At 42.8% G+C, this 14,009-nt stretch overlaps 1 protein-coding gene across 3 annotated transcripts in view; it reads left to right on the top strand.

Moving 5' to 3' along the window:
* Mlkl (mixed lineage kinase domain like pseudokinase) overlaps window positions 1-13,000 on the top strand; it is a 30,472-nt gene extending 17,472 nt beyond the window's left edge. For 2 of the 3 annotated variants that reach the window (XM_076915897.1, XM_034522745.2), the window contains exons 5-11: window positions 263-360; window positions 2,613-2,748; window positions 2,983-3,058; window positions 5,246-5,397; window positions 6,150-6,199; window positions 6,550-6,690; window positions 8,362-13,000. In XM_076915897.1, coding sequence (XP_076772012.1) covers window positions 263-360; window positions 2,613-2,748; window positions 2,983-3,058; window positions 5,246-5,397; window positions 6,150-6,199; window positions 6,550-6,690; window positions 8,362-8,414 — 706 coding nt within the window. In that variant the 3' untranslated portion in view covers window positions 8,415-13,000. Of the gene's footprint in view, window positions 1-262; window positions 361-2,612; window positions 2,749-2,982; window positions 3,059-5,245; window positions 5,398-6,149; window positions 6,200-6,549; window positions 6,715-8,361 lie in introns of all 3 variants that reach the window. The other variant, XM_076915898.1, reaches the window with a different exon arrangement.
* The last annotated feature ends 1,009 nt before the right edge of the window (window positions 13,001-14,009 follow it).

The raw sequence follows: 14,009 nt of genomic DNA, 5'->3' as shown, positions 1-14,009 counted from the left end.
TCTAAATCTGATCTCTACACTTCTAAGTCATAACTCTTAAGTTACACACCTTTAATCTCACATACCTTTAATCTCACACACCAAAGGTATCTAAACCAAGATTATCGGAGTGTGCTCAGCTGTTGTAGGCTATTGTAATCCAAGTCTCATGTCAGTGTGTATGGCTCAAGATGGCTGCAGAGCTGATAGCTGCTTTCTGCTAAAAGTCGGCCCCCAACAACCATCAAGTTCCAAATGCCAATTTCTCCTTTCACCGTCCTAGAATAGTGAGACTCACTTTCAATGAGGAGATCAAAACCATGAAGAAATTCGATTCTCCCAACATCTTACGTATATTTGGGATTTGCATCGATCAAACAGGTAAGGGAGCTACTGGGGTTGGTCAAGCTTTGACTGCCGGTGTGTAGAACACGCTCTCTGCCTTTTCTGAGTTTTGTTGGGGAGGGGGGTTGTTTGTTTTTTGTGTTTTTGTTTTTGTTTTTCCAGACAGGGTTTCTCTATGTAGGCCTGGCTGTCCTGGCACTCACTCTGTAGACCAGGCTGGCCTCGAACTCAGAAATCTGCCTGCCTCTGCCTCCCAAGTGCTGGGATTAAAGGCATGCACCACCACTGCCCGGCCCTTTTCTGAGTTTTAAAGAGAGGTTTATTATAGATCCGTAGGTGAGAGCCTAAGAGGTTAGAGAGCTGTGTTTTTCGATTTAAGCATGGAACGGTGGACAAACAGCCACATGGTCGGAAGGAGAACTTTAGAGGAAGTAAAAAAGCTTAACGTACCAGGGGAAGCATGCTTAAGCTCTTGTCAGCATCTTGAAGAAAAGACAAAAGAGAAGGAAAAAAATATGTCTTTACGAGTCAGGTCTTAGAAAGGTAGGCAGGCCCACGGAGCCTCCTGGTGGCTCAGCGTCACACTCTTTTTTTTTTTTTTTTTTGAGACAGGATTTCTCTATCAAGTAGCCCCCAGCTGTCCTAGAACTCATTATGTAGACAAAGCTGGTCTTGAATTCAAAGAGAACTGCCTACCTCTCCCAAATACCAGGATCATGTCCATGTGCGGCCCATGTGCTAAATTTTTAAGAGCAATTCACAGGGCAGTGGTGAGGAACTAAAAGTCAAGCAAAGTCCCTGATATGCAGACAGGGAGAGAAAGTCATAACCAGGTAAAGGATGACAATCTTCTAAGATGGCGGCTTCTTCCTCACTGTTCTGACCTGAGACAAAATCCTAGCTTAAAGCAAAAGCTTGTCAGGGTTTGTTTGGTTTTGGTTTTTTGGGTTTTTTGTTTGTTTGTTTGTTTCCGTATCAGTAGAATACATGCATACTACTACCTCTATGCTACCCAAATCCTGGTTTATAAAATGGTTGTGGGCCAATCCTGTCTTTGTTCAAACTGACAAACCCTAAATTAGGAGACTTGATTCAAAGTCTTCAAAGACTTAAAAACCCAACCCTGGAGAAGAAGCTGGATTCCCAAGTCTCTGTTCTCAGTCTCTCTCTCTCTCTCTCTCTCTCTCTCTCTCTCTCTCTCTCTCTCTCTCTCTTTCTCTCTCTCTCTGTCTCTCTCTCCCTTCTCTCCTTCTTTCTCTCTCCCTCTCTCTCCTTCTCTCTCCCTCCTCCCCCCCCCCGTGTGTGTGTGTGTGTGTGTGTGTGTGGTATGGAAATAAAAGGAGAATCAGCAGTTCCAGGCCAGGCTGGAAAGATGGCTCATATGACCGACTTGGGCACCAGGCATGCATGTGGTGCAGAGATGTACAGGCAGGCAGAAACTCATACACAAGTAAAAATCGAAGAGGAGGAGGAAGAGGAGGAAGAAGAAGAGGAAGAGGAGGTGGTGGTTCAAAAGCAACCCGAGCTACATGAGACCTGGCTTCAAAAAAATAAAACTGCAAAAACTCCCTAACCTACCCTTTCAAGACAGGGTTTCTCTGTGTAGCCCTGGCTGTCCTGGAACTCACTCTGTAGACCAGGCTGGCCTCGAACTCAGAAATCCGCCTGCCTCTGCGTCCTGGGTGCTGGGATCAAAGGCAGTTTACATTACCACCCAGCTATTAGCTATTTTGCTTTGTTTTCAGACAGAATCTCACTCAGTAGCTCTGGCTCTGCCACCTAGGTGTTGTGATCAATATGGTGGGACGCCACACTCAGTCTCCTTTATTTTTTTAGAATGCGACTTTAATTACTAAAACCAGTGTTGATGTAGCTACATTCCCCACCCCCGGCTGTTCATGATTGCTGTTATTGCCTAGAAAGAGGAAGCAACATCTCCCATCTCCCCTTCTGGAAATCATTCCACAGCCTAAATCCCACGTAATCTGTGTATATGTGGAAGGGATTGGTGAAGAGAGCTGACTAGAAGTCAAGGTCTCAGGTCATAGGCTAGAAACAAAAGAACATACTCATCCAAAGTGACCAAGTCACCTCAGCCATTACCTCAGAGAATAAGTGTCACTCAAAGTTTTCCTCACATTGAGATTTTTGTACTTTAAAATTGGGTTGGTCTTACAATAGGGGAGAACTGGGACTCGCTTCAGGGCAGAACGTACTTCTACAGACAGAAGCTGAGAGGTGATTTGTGGTTGTGGAAATCTTTACAGTATCTGTTTCTTTTCCACTAGTGAAGCCCCCTGAGTTCTCCATTGTCATGGAGTACTGTGAACTTGGAACCCTGCGGGAACTGCTGGATAGAGAAAGGGACCTCACAATGAGTGTGCGCAGCCTCCTAGCCCTGAGGGCAGCCAGAGGCTTGTACAGGTACAGGAGGGTTACACAGGCACCACAAAGAACTTGGGGGGTGGGGGGGGGTCCTGTCTGTGCTACTGATGATCTCAGAGATGATGGGAGAACAGGCTAGAAGCCCGGAATGGTTTCTCTTCCCTCTTTCACTGCTGACTCTGATGGGGCAGGTTTGTGCAAAAGGTTGGGTACTAGACAGCCTCGTGATCCCATTAAAGGCGCTTAATACACCCTACCTTTGGTTGTAATCAGGTTACACCACTCAGGAACACTCCACAGAAACATCAGAAGCTCCAGCTTCCTGGTAGCCGGAGGCTACCAAGTAAAGGTGAGCTCATCCCCCAAGGCCTCCCTGGGTTGGTCAGAGCTTCGCAGGCTGGAAGAGAATACTGTAGAAAGGTTGTGTCTTCTTGGTTCCCTCCTAGATGTTAGAAGCGGGTCCATCTCTTCTCCTGCTTGTACAGCTTGCTGGGTGCCCACCATAGAACAGATTCCACCCTTTGCTCTGATGTGCCTACCTGCCCCGCCCAGCAGGGATGAACTAAGAGCCATTTCTCTTAGATTCTAGACTCCACTTCTACATTCACTACAATACCTACTAGGGGATCTGCTTATGTTCAGCGAAGCATTCAGAAGATTCTTGTACTCATTCGGGTCACTTACAAGGATCTCACAGGGAGCACAGATTGCTAGCAGCATCAACCCCTTCTCTCCAGTGGAAGTCCTCACACTCATCCAAGAGATAGTGGCTTTGTTCCTACCAGTTGCTACTAAGGATAGGTTGGTATGAGGCTACCCAGACTTTGAAGTCTCATGATTTACAAGAGTCAACATCTCTTCGAACTCTATAGACATACCAGACAATGCTCTAAAAAGGATGAGACAGTTCCCATATACTTGCTACAAAGTACAGCAGGCCTATTGGGTATTTATGGTCCTCCAATCCCCACCCTTAAGCAATTCGTATATCATTGATCATTTTTATCATTAGGTTACTAAGGAGCACAGATTGACAGTCTACCTTTATCAATTTTCCAGAGGAACAGAGCCAAACGTTAGCTGAGAAATCTACCATAATTTGTGTCATTCACTCAGAAGAAGAAGGGGTTTTTAACTCATTGTCCAAAACTCGAAAACTATAAAAGAATGTCTTGTCATCCGTAGATACTTTCTTTTCTTCTTTCTTTCTTATTTTTGACAATGGAAACAAAAAACACCTAAAACTGAAGCTTTTGAAAGAACCATAAAATCTCGCCCATCCTATATCACTCCATAGGCTTGACCTTGGGTCTCAAATGACCTTGAGTGTCAAAGCTGAGTCCCTGAAGACATCCTTGTTAGTGACCCTTTTCTCCACGGGGATATCCATAGAGTACCTTGTGGGTGCAAGGTGATTGTAATCACAAAATAATCAATCTAACCTCCAGGTGGTTTTCTTCTTGCCCATGGCTACTGTCGCTGATGTGGATAGCTGTCAATCCCAGCCACCATGGCTGGAGGTGAAGGGAGGAGTGAAGAGCTAGGGGGATGGGGAGGTAGGTGTGCATGGAGCTGAGGTCCCACTTCTTCACTCTGAGAGTTTTGCATCCAGCCAGGAGCACTACCACTTTGCTGAGTTTGCCTGTTTCAAGAGCAATCAAGTGTCTTCTGTTGTTGAGTTTTTGTTGTTGTTGTTGCTTTTTTGTTTTTTGTTTCAGACAGGTTTCTCTGCGTAGCCCTGGCTGTCCTGGGACTTGCTCTATAGATCGAGATGGCCTTAAACTCACAGAGATCTGCCTGCCTCTGCCTCCTGAGTTCTGGGATTAAAAGTGTGTGAAACCATACCTTGTGCCATCTGTATGTCTTAACCTTTACTCGACCTCCTCCCCAATTTGGGTACCTAGATAACTCTGGGTACCTAGATGACGTTGGGTACCTGGCTCACTTTGGTCAACCTAATTCTCCTGCACACTGATCACGCTAATGGCCGTTCCACTGGGAGTCATGCCGTGGCATCTTTAGATGACCGTTCTCGGTTGACAAAGATAACTCACACTTTTCATGTAAGATCCAAAGGAATAAGGTGGCCACCATGCAAGGACAGAGGAAACAAAGGGGTTTTCCTCATGTCACTGTGCGCCTGGAAAAATCAAGCCATGTTGTAACTCTATTCCCCCTCTCCAGCCTCTCTGATTGGAGTTGAGTCTTTCACCGTGAAAGCCCTATATCTAATAGTTACTCGCAATAGTAATGAGTAAGTTTAGTAAGTAAACTTGCCAAACCATACAGAGGCCTTACAGCCAGTGCTTCAAATTCTCTTCCCTTTCATCATCCCTGGTCTATTGAAAAGAGCTACTGTTTCTCTTGATTGGTACAATATGATGAAGTGGACCTACAATGTCAACGAAAGCAAAGGCTGAAGGCACCATTAAAATAAGTCCCCAAGGGAAAAGCCTCTGCCCCCTGCCCCACTCCACCTTCTACCCCTCCACCCAGAAGCTTGCTATTTCAACATCTAATGCATCTTTCTGTCTAGCTTGCAGGGTTTGAGTTAAGCAAAACACAGACTTCCATCAGCCGGGTGACAAAGAACATTAAAGCAGAGAGATTCAGTTCGACAGCGTATGTCTCCCCTGAGAGACTGAAAGATCCATATTGCGAATATGTTATAAATGTTGAAATATACAGGTATGTTCCTGTACAGATTCTAACTCAGGTAGAAAAGATGGGACAGTCCCAGGCAAACTCCTCCTCTGAGGACCATCTTAATTCTATTGAACAGGGACGGGGCACAGGTTGGTGGTGTAGTACTAGCCGGATGTGTCCAGGGTCTAGCTTCCTTCCCTAGCGCTGGGTGTGGTGGGGCATTGACTTGAGTTAGGTGGTAATCAGATAATTCAGAGTGCCCTGAAATGACTGTAGGGACATGGGAAAAGAAAGGTGCTGGGTGCTTAGTTTCTTGGTTTTATCTTGAAAGCTTTTAAAGATATATTTATTTTAAGTGTATGAGTGTTATGTCAACATATATATGCACCATGTGCGGTGTTAACAGAGGCCAGAAGAAGGCATCTGATCCCCCTGGAACTGGAATTACAGATGGCTGTGAACTGTCATGTGGGTACTAGGAACTGAACCCAGGTTGGCAAATGGTCTTAACCATTGAGCCATCTCTCCAGCCCACTCTTTTAAATTTTTAATGTATCTGTGTGTGTGTGTGTGTGTATGTGTGTGTGTGTGTTTGTGTGTGTGTGTGTGTGTGTGTGAGAGAGAGAGAGAGAGAGAGAGAGAGAGAGAGAGAGAGAGAGAGAGAGAAATGGGTGATGACATGTATATAAATGTGTGTGGATCTCATTTCTGGAGATCAAATTCAAAAGAGTGTGGCACGGCGAACTCTTTGTCTGCCAAATCACCCACCTGACAAGCCCTTGGTTTTCTTTTAGTTTTGGAATTGTTCTCTGGGAAATCGCCACTGGAAAGATCCCATTTGAAGGTGAAGACCGTGACAACTGGTTCTGCTGGGGTTGGGGTTGGGTCCTCTTCTGAGAGGCCTGGAATTTTCTATCTGTGATGTCTTGGCCACTTGGTTCTCTAATGTAGGAAATACCTGGACTGGTCAGTAGAGCTTGCTTGCTTGCTTGCTTTCTTTCTTTCTTTCTTTCTTTCTTTCTTTCTTTCTTCCTTTCTTTCTTTCTTTCTTTCTTTCTTTCTTCTTCCTGTCTGTCTTTTTCTTTTCCTTTTTTTCCATACGAAGTCCTTCTTTCTAATCTTAGCTATCAATATACAGAGAGAACTACGTGAGTGAAAATTTTAAGCCTCATATCTTTTTTCTCCCCATGTCAGGCTGTGATTCTAAGAAGATCTATGAGCTGGTGGTTGAAGAAAAGAAGCAGGAGCCACTGGGTCAGGATTGCCCTGAGCTGTTACGGGAGATCATTAATGAATGCCGGGCCCAGGAACCCTCCCAACGGCCCTCTTTGGATGGTAGGATTCTTTCTGACAAAGAATGTGAGCCATGTGTTTATTGCACAATTGTGACAGGTTTCTTTTGTTTGGTTTTTGGGTTTGGTTTTGGTTTGTTTTTCAAGACAGGGTTTCTCTGTGTAATATCTGTGGCTATCCTGGTCTTGCTTTATAGACCAGGCTGACCTCAAACTCACAGAGATCTACTTGCCTCTGCTTCCAGAATGTTGTGGAGTCAAGGGTATAAGAATAGCTTTGTTCCCCTGCTAGAACCTTCAAACAAGCTCTCAAAGTTCTTTTTTCTTTTTTCTTTTCTCTTCTTTTCTTTAAAAGCTCCAATAAAGTAGTTCACACTCTGGGCAGTGTGCACTCAGCAGCTCTGTCCTGCAGGGAACATTTGACAATGTCTCAAAACATTTTTGGTTGTAGCAGTTCAGAAGACGGGAAGGCAAGGTAGACAGAGGTCTAGGTTCAGAGACTGGTTACTTTCTCCAGCCTATTTCCTCCCTCCCTCTCTTTATCCATCTCTTTCTGATATCCTCCCTCTCTCCCCTCATTCCTTCTCATTTCATCCTTGGGATTATTTCCTTGACTTAGACTTTTTTTTTTAAGTTTGGGGTTGTTTGTTTGTTTGTTTGTTTGTTTGTTTGTTTTTGAGACAAGATCTTGTTGTACAGTACTAGCTAGTCTGGAACTCACTCTGTAGACAAGGCTATCCTTAAATTCATAGAGATCCACCTGCCTCTGCCTCCTAAGTGCTGGGATTAAGGTGTACACTATCTTACCTGGCCTTACATATTTGTGTGCACATGCTTGCATGCCTGTGTTAAGTCCAGAAGAGGACAGCAATCCTCCTCTGTTCTTCAACATTTGTTGAAGGCTGGGCTGATTCCTGATCCAGGCTTTCCCTGACGCCAAAGTTCCTTCTCTAAAACTAGGCATATGCTTGATGGAGCCGGTAATGGCCTGTAGTCCAGGCCTTTCGGGAGATGAATTTCAGATACTGAAACCCAATTTCTCCCCATTGCACGGGTCTTGTCTATTATCAGTCCCAAGATGCTGTGCACTTGGTCTATATTGTTCTCAAGATACCTTGTGCTTCCCTGTGCAACATTAATTAGCTTCTTGTTGACTTTGTCCCATAGTGTGACAGTTTCTGCTGACTGCCCCATGCCTTCCCCAGAAGTGGTATATAAGGTGCTATGTTACTTCATACGCTTACTTGGCATAAGACACAGCTTATGCAAGATCACCCACATCCCCAAACTTTCATATCTTCTCTAATTTCTATTCTCTTTATTGTCTGATCTCCTGGTCCTCTCTCTCAGGACCCTGTCACTGAAGAATGACCTGCTGGTCCAGGTCATCCACTTGTTCTGTTTGAAGCAAGCTCTGTTCATGTACCTGAGGGCTTCATTTTCTCAGCTAGACTGGTAGCCCCTTTTGTTTCAGAACTCCCTCAGAGTTGGGGTTACAAATGTGCAAGGGTTATTAAGCATGCACCCCCATGCCTCATTTGAGATGTGTGTTTTCAAAGATTGACAAGTTAGAGTCATGTGTGAAGATGGTTTAGGAAGCAGGCAGACCAGGCAAACACTGTTCCTGTGCATTGTCTACTGGAGTCTTCTTCTTGTTCCCAGCTTGGTTGTCAGTAAGCTGCGCTTGTCTCACCTTCTTTTCATTCATTCATAGGAATCTTGGAGAGACTGTCTACAGTTGAAGAATCCATGGACAAGAAGCCCTAAGAGGGACAAACTGGACATTTGTCCTTCATGTCTGTTAACAGTATCAACTTATTGCTGGGTGCAAAAATCTTTCTTCCTTGCTTGCTTGCTTTTTTTTTTTCTGTCTTTCTTTTTCTTGAGATGGGATTTCACCATGTAGCCCCTGCAAGCCTGGAACTTGCTATGAGGAACAGGCTGACCCAAATGCAAAGAAATCTTCTAGTTTTTGCCTCCTGGATGCTAGGATTAAGGGCATAGACCACCAAACCTGTCAAAGTTCTTATTTGTTACAAATAGAAAACAATTCCATGGGACTGGAGACATGGGTCTGTGGTTAAGAGCACTGGCTGTTCTTCCAGAGGACCCGGGTTCAATTCCCAGCAGCTACATGGTAGCTCACAACCATCTGTAACTCCTGTTCCAGGGAACCTGACACTTGCATACAGACATTACATGTAGGCAAAATGCCAATGTACATAAAATAAAAATAAATAAATTCTTACTCCCCAAAATTTAAAAAAACTAAACAATTCCATCCCAATGTGGTAATACACACCTTTGATCCAAGCACTTGAGAAACAGAGGCAGGTGGATCTCCGTTTGAGGCTATCCTGGTCTATAGATAAAGTTGTGTACTATATAAAGAGACCTGTCTCAAAAAAAAATCAAACCTGAACTATATAGAGACATGTCTCAAAAAATAAATAAAACAAAACAAAAAATTGACAGCCATAAAAAAACTTCTATTGTTTCTTTTTTAATTAATTAATTAATTAATTAATTTGGGGGTAGGAGTTCAAGACAGAATTTCTCTGTGTAATAGTCCTGGCTGTCCTGGAACTTACTTTGTAGACCAGGCTGGCCTTGAACTCATGGAGATAAGCCTGCCTCTGCCTGCCAAGCACTGGGATTAAAGGCCTGTGCCACCATGCCTGGCATAAGAACTCCCAATATTTCTAAAAATATTTTTTAAAAAGTATTTCCAATACTAACTGCAAATTATTTGAAAAAGTTGACAAATGGTGTTGTGCTCACGCCTCTTTTTGTGCTTTGATGGCTTTTATCAAGAAATGGCCTCTAGCATTTGGATCCCAGCTGGCATTTGGCTTAGTTCAAGAGAATGTGAAAGAAATAACATTGGACCACTTCCAAGTCTAGGCTTCAAGAGGCTTCCTAACCCTAACCCTAACCCTAACCCTAACCCTAACCATAACCATAACTATAACCATAACCATAACCATAACCCTAAAATGTTCACTCCCTCTCTTGAAACAGTATCCATCCATGAGCAGAGGTGGTAGGCATGCCTGAAGATGAGGAAGTACACAGAGCAGAGGCATTCCATCTCATCTGAGTTCATGATAGGCCAGCCAGCCTAGCAATTGACCCAGCTGCATGAGTGAGCCCATGTAAGACCAAAAAACGAGCCCACTGCCAAGTCATTAAAACATGAGTTGAGTTAATACATTCCTGTTTTAAACCACTATGTTAAGTAACAACTGTAATAGTAAATATGCTGTTGCCCTTTGTTCAATGAACTAAGGACAAAACTTGCCATTTAGATGCTCATGGCCCAGCATCTGACTGTGTCTGAGTTTCTACATCAGGTCCCAGAAATCTCTAAATTGTTGTGATCCAGGGACCAGTGATGTCGCTCAGTTGGAAGAGAACTTGTACAAAGCTCTGTGTTTCATGCTCAACAATCCACGTAGTGGGGAGTAGGCAGAAGCAGAAAGATGCGAAGTTCAGTCATCCTCGGGTACATGGTGGGTTTGAGGTCGTGCTGGGCTAAATGAAATCTGTTTCAAAAAACAAACCAAACAAATGAGTGATATTATGTTAGTCTAAAGTTTATTTTTTTCTTGCCACTGGAAAAGGCCAGTGACCTGAGAACTAGTTATAATGGGAAGAAAGGGGATTATTTGGACATCTAGCCAATCACAGAAGATGGGAGGCTCTCACCAAGAAAGGTATTCTTAGGGGACTGCAGTGTGTGAAAAGGCCTTTTACGGAAGGAAAGGAGGAGTAGAGGGGTGTTGAGCAGATGAAATTAGAATTAGAGAACTCTAGGTACTGGCTCAGTGGAGCTGGATGTTATTTTAGCTGCGTTTATCTTGGTGTCTTTAGACATAAAGAAGAAGAGGTCACATATGCTTATTTGGCACCATCCTTGTACTACAGTTCCAGGTAGAACTGAGCAGACATCTGACCTGAGGGTTAAGGTAGCAGATAAGACAAGAGATACTACGTCAGCAGAGCTGCTAAATTCCCATCATGTTTGAATTTCCCATCTGATATCTGAAGGCTTTGAGGCAATGCTTTGACCAAAAGCTGCCTTCGGGTCCCTGAAAAGAAATCTCAGCAGCTGTTATTGAAGCCGACAGGTCAGCAGAGCTATTGGGAAACTAAAAATAGATTACTCAGCTGCCCTGTGCTACCTCAAAAATCAGTTGTTTTTACAGTAAACTCTAAACAACAACAAAAAAGTGATATTTGACGTTTTTTCTGCTGCCTCTACATGCGGCCTTTATTCTCCTTAACTTGCCATACATGATACAACCTAGAACACATTTGGGTCATTTGTCTGTAAGTAAACAATGTTGAAGAATTCACAAGGACGGGTTATTGTCTTAGTCACCGGCCTATTGGTGTGAAGAGACACCACGATCAAAGCAACTCTTATAAAAGAAAACGTTTAATTGAGGGTGCTTGCTTATACTTTCACGGGTTAGTCCATTATCATCATGGCAGGGCATATATGGTGGCAGGCAGGCATAATGCTAGAGCAGTGGCTAAGAGCTATATCCTGATTAGCAGGCCTAGAGAGACTGTGGGCTTAGCATGGGCCTTTGAATCCTCAAAGCCCACCACCAATGACACACTTCCTCCAACCAGGCCACACCTTCTAATCCTTCTAATCCTTTCATATGGTGCTGCTCGCTCCTTGATGACCAAGCATTCACATATATGAGCCTGTGGGGGCCATTCTTATCAAACCACCACACTCTACTCAGTGGCCCCCACAGGCTTGTAGCCATACCAGCATGCAAAATGTATTTAGTCCAATTTCAAAAGTTCCTATAGTTTTTCACAGTCTCAACACTGTTTAAAAGTCAGAAGTTCAGCTAAGCAGTGGTGGCACACTTGGGACCCAGAGGCAGTCAGATCTCTATAAATTCCAGACCAGCCTGGTTTATAGAATGAGTTCCAGGACAGCCAGGAGTACACAGAGAAACCCTGTTTCAGAAAACAAACAAACAAAAACAAAAATCATGACAATCTCTTAACTGTGATCCCCTGTAAAATCAAAATCAAAAAAGCAGTTCACATACTTTCAACATACAGTGACAAAGAATATACACTACCATTCCAAAACTGAGGAAAAAGAACATAACCTAAAGCAAGACCTACAACCAGCTGAGCAAACTCCAAATTCTGCAACCCCCGTATCTGATGTCAAAAGTGCATTTCAGATCTCCAACTCTGTTCAGCTTTGTTAACTACAAAACGATTCTCTCTCTTGGGCTGGTTCCACACCTTGTCTGCTGCTTTTCTTAGCAGGTAACCAACAGCTCTGGCATCTCCAACATCTTAGGGTCTCTAGGGCAATGCAGGCTTCACATCCACAGTTTCATGCGATGGCCTCTCTGGGCCTCCATGCAGGGATATCCCTGACACATGCCTGTCCTTGATGACCTTCCTTAGTTCCAGAGGGAGGAGATTCCATTATCCTTTCTTGTATTTTTGACCCTAAAACCAGAACCATGTGGCCAAAGCTGCCAAGTTCTCCTGCTTGATAGGTGTGGGGTTCAGAATCACCACACAAACCATACAAACACCCATCTCAGTTAAGCAAGAGTAGTTTATTGAAGGCACACCTCAAGACTGATTGATTAGGACCACAAAAAAAGGACTCAGGAGCTTAACTGTGGTACAAGTCTGTTCTTAGGGCAGGCTTTTTATACGAAAACAAGTTCAGAAGGCAAGAGTGGAGGCAGTACTACATTTTGGCTGTTTAGACAATTAATCAGCTGACCTTTATTTAAGCTGATTGGTCCTGAGTGAGGTAAGAGGGGTGGTGGACATGTGGTAAAACAGGGGAGTTCCAGGGCTCTTTGGCCTGAAAGGAGGGGGCTGGGGCTGCTAGAGTCTTGCCAGAGCTCAGGCAAACTGAAAAGAAACAGGGGGTGGGGGGAGGGTAGATTTCAAGAGCCAGTGATTCTTAACCGTAATTTACAGAGCAATATACCTGATGTAATGAAACAAAAAAGACAAAGCTACAACAGATAAAACAAACAAACAAATGAAAAAAAATCCTTAAAGATGTATATTTAATTGATTTCATATTGCATTAATCAATAGCTGCATTTTAAGTAAAAACCTTGTGTTATTATATTTATTATTTCCATCATCAGAGCCATGGGTCTCATAATAGGGATTGTCTGACCTTTTTTTTTTTATCATAATTGTCCCCTCCTTGTGGGCCCATAATTTGATTGCTATGGTCTATTGTAATTTCTAAAGTCATTGTAGTTTCCATCATCATCATCATGGTTATTTTTATTAAAACTTCCTCCCTTATTGTTTTTTGGTTTTGGTTTTTGGGGTTTTTTTTGTTTTTTTTTGTTTTTTTTTTTTTTTTTTTTTTTTTTTTTTTTTTTTTTTTTTTTTTTTTTTTTTTTTTTGAGACAGGGTTTTTCTGTGTAGTCCTTGCTGTCCTGGAACTCACTTTGTAGACCAGGCTGGCCTCAAACTCAGAAATTTGCCTGCCTCTGCCTCCCAAGTGCTGGGATTAAAGGTGTGTGCCACAACCGCCCGGCTTCCTCCCTTATTGTAACCATTGTATCTTAATAGTCATTTTAATAAAATATTGAATAATTGTAAAATGTCTCATAGCTTTATTTATTTAAATAAATTTAAAAGTTGCTTTTGCAATATAAAAATAAAGTATCTTGTACTGCTCTTCCAGAGGTCCTGAGTTCAAATCCCAGCAACCACATAGTGGCCCACAGTCATCTGTAATGGGATCTGATGCCTTCTTCTGTTGTGTCTGAAGAGAGACAGTGTACTCACATACATAAAATAAATACATTTTAAAAAAATAGAATGAAGATGTTTTTTAAAAAGTATCTTTTTAAAGAGTGAAGTCATAGAGTGTAACCATAATTTTTAGAAGACAAAACCAAGGTTTTTTTTTTAACAGTTTCAACAATCCAGTGTCTATACTAAGTGTGTTACTTTTATTTTTATGTTGCATAGTTTAGGCGCCATCAAGAAAAGTTCTTGTATATGAATGCATGGAGGTGCAGCTTTAATACTTCATTAAAGAAACATGTTTTATAAAGATTTATTTATTTTATATATGTGAGTACATTGGCGCTGTCTTCAGACACACCAGAAGAGGGCATCAGATCCCATTACAGATGGTTGTGAGCCACCATGTGGTTGCTGGGAACTGAACTCAGGACCTCTGGAATAACAATCAGTGCTCTTAACCACTGAGCCATCTCTCCAGAACAAGAAACATTTTAAAATCCTATCTTTTATGAGTCTGGTTTTGAGGACAGTAATTACATAAAAATATCACCCCAATTTATAAGAATCTTTAGACCAGTT

Source organism: Arvicanthis niloticus, chromosome 18 (genome assembly GCF_011762505.2).
Source record: "Arvicanthis niloticus isolate mArvNil1 chromosome 18, mArvNil1.pat.X, whole genome shotgun sequence".
Classification (NCBI taxonomy): domain Eukaryota; kingdom Metazoa; phylum Chordata; class Mammalia; order Rodentia; family Muridae; genus Arvicanthis; species Arvicanthis niloticus.
The sequence above is the reverse complement of the archived record's forward strand: the minus strand, read 5'-3'. Positions and strand labels throughout refer to the sequence as shown.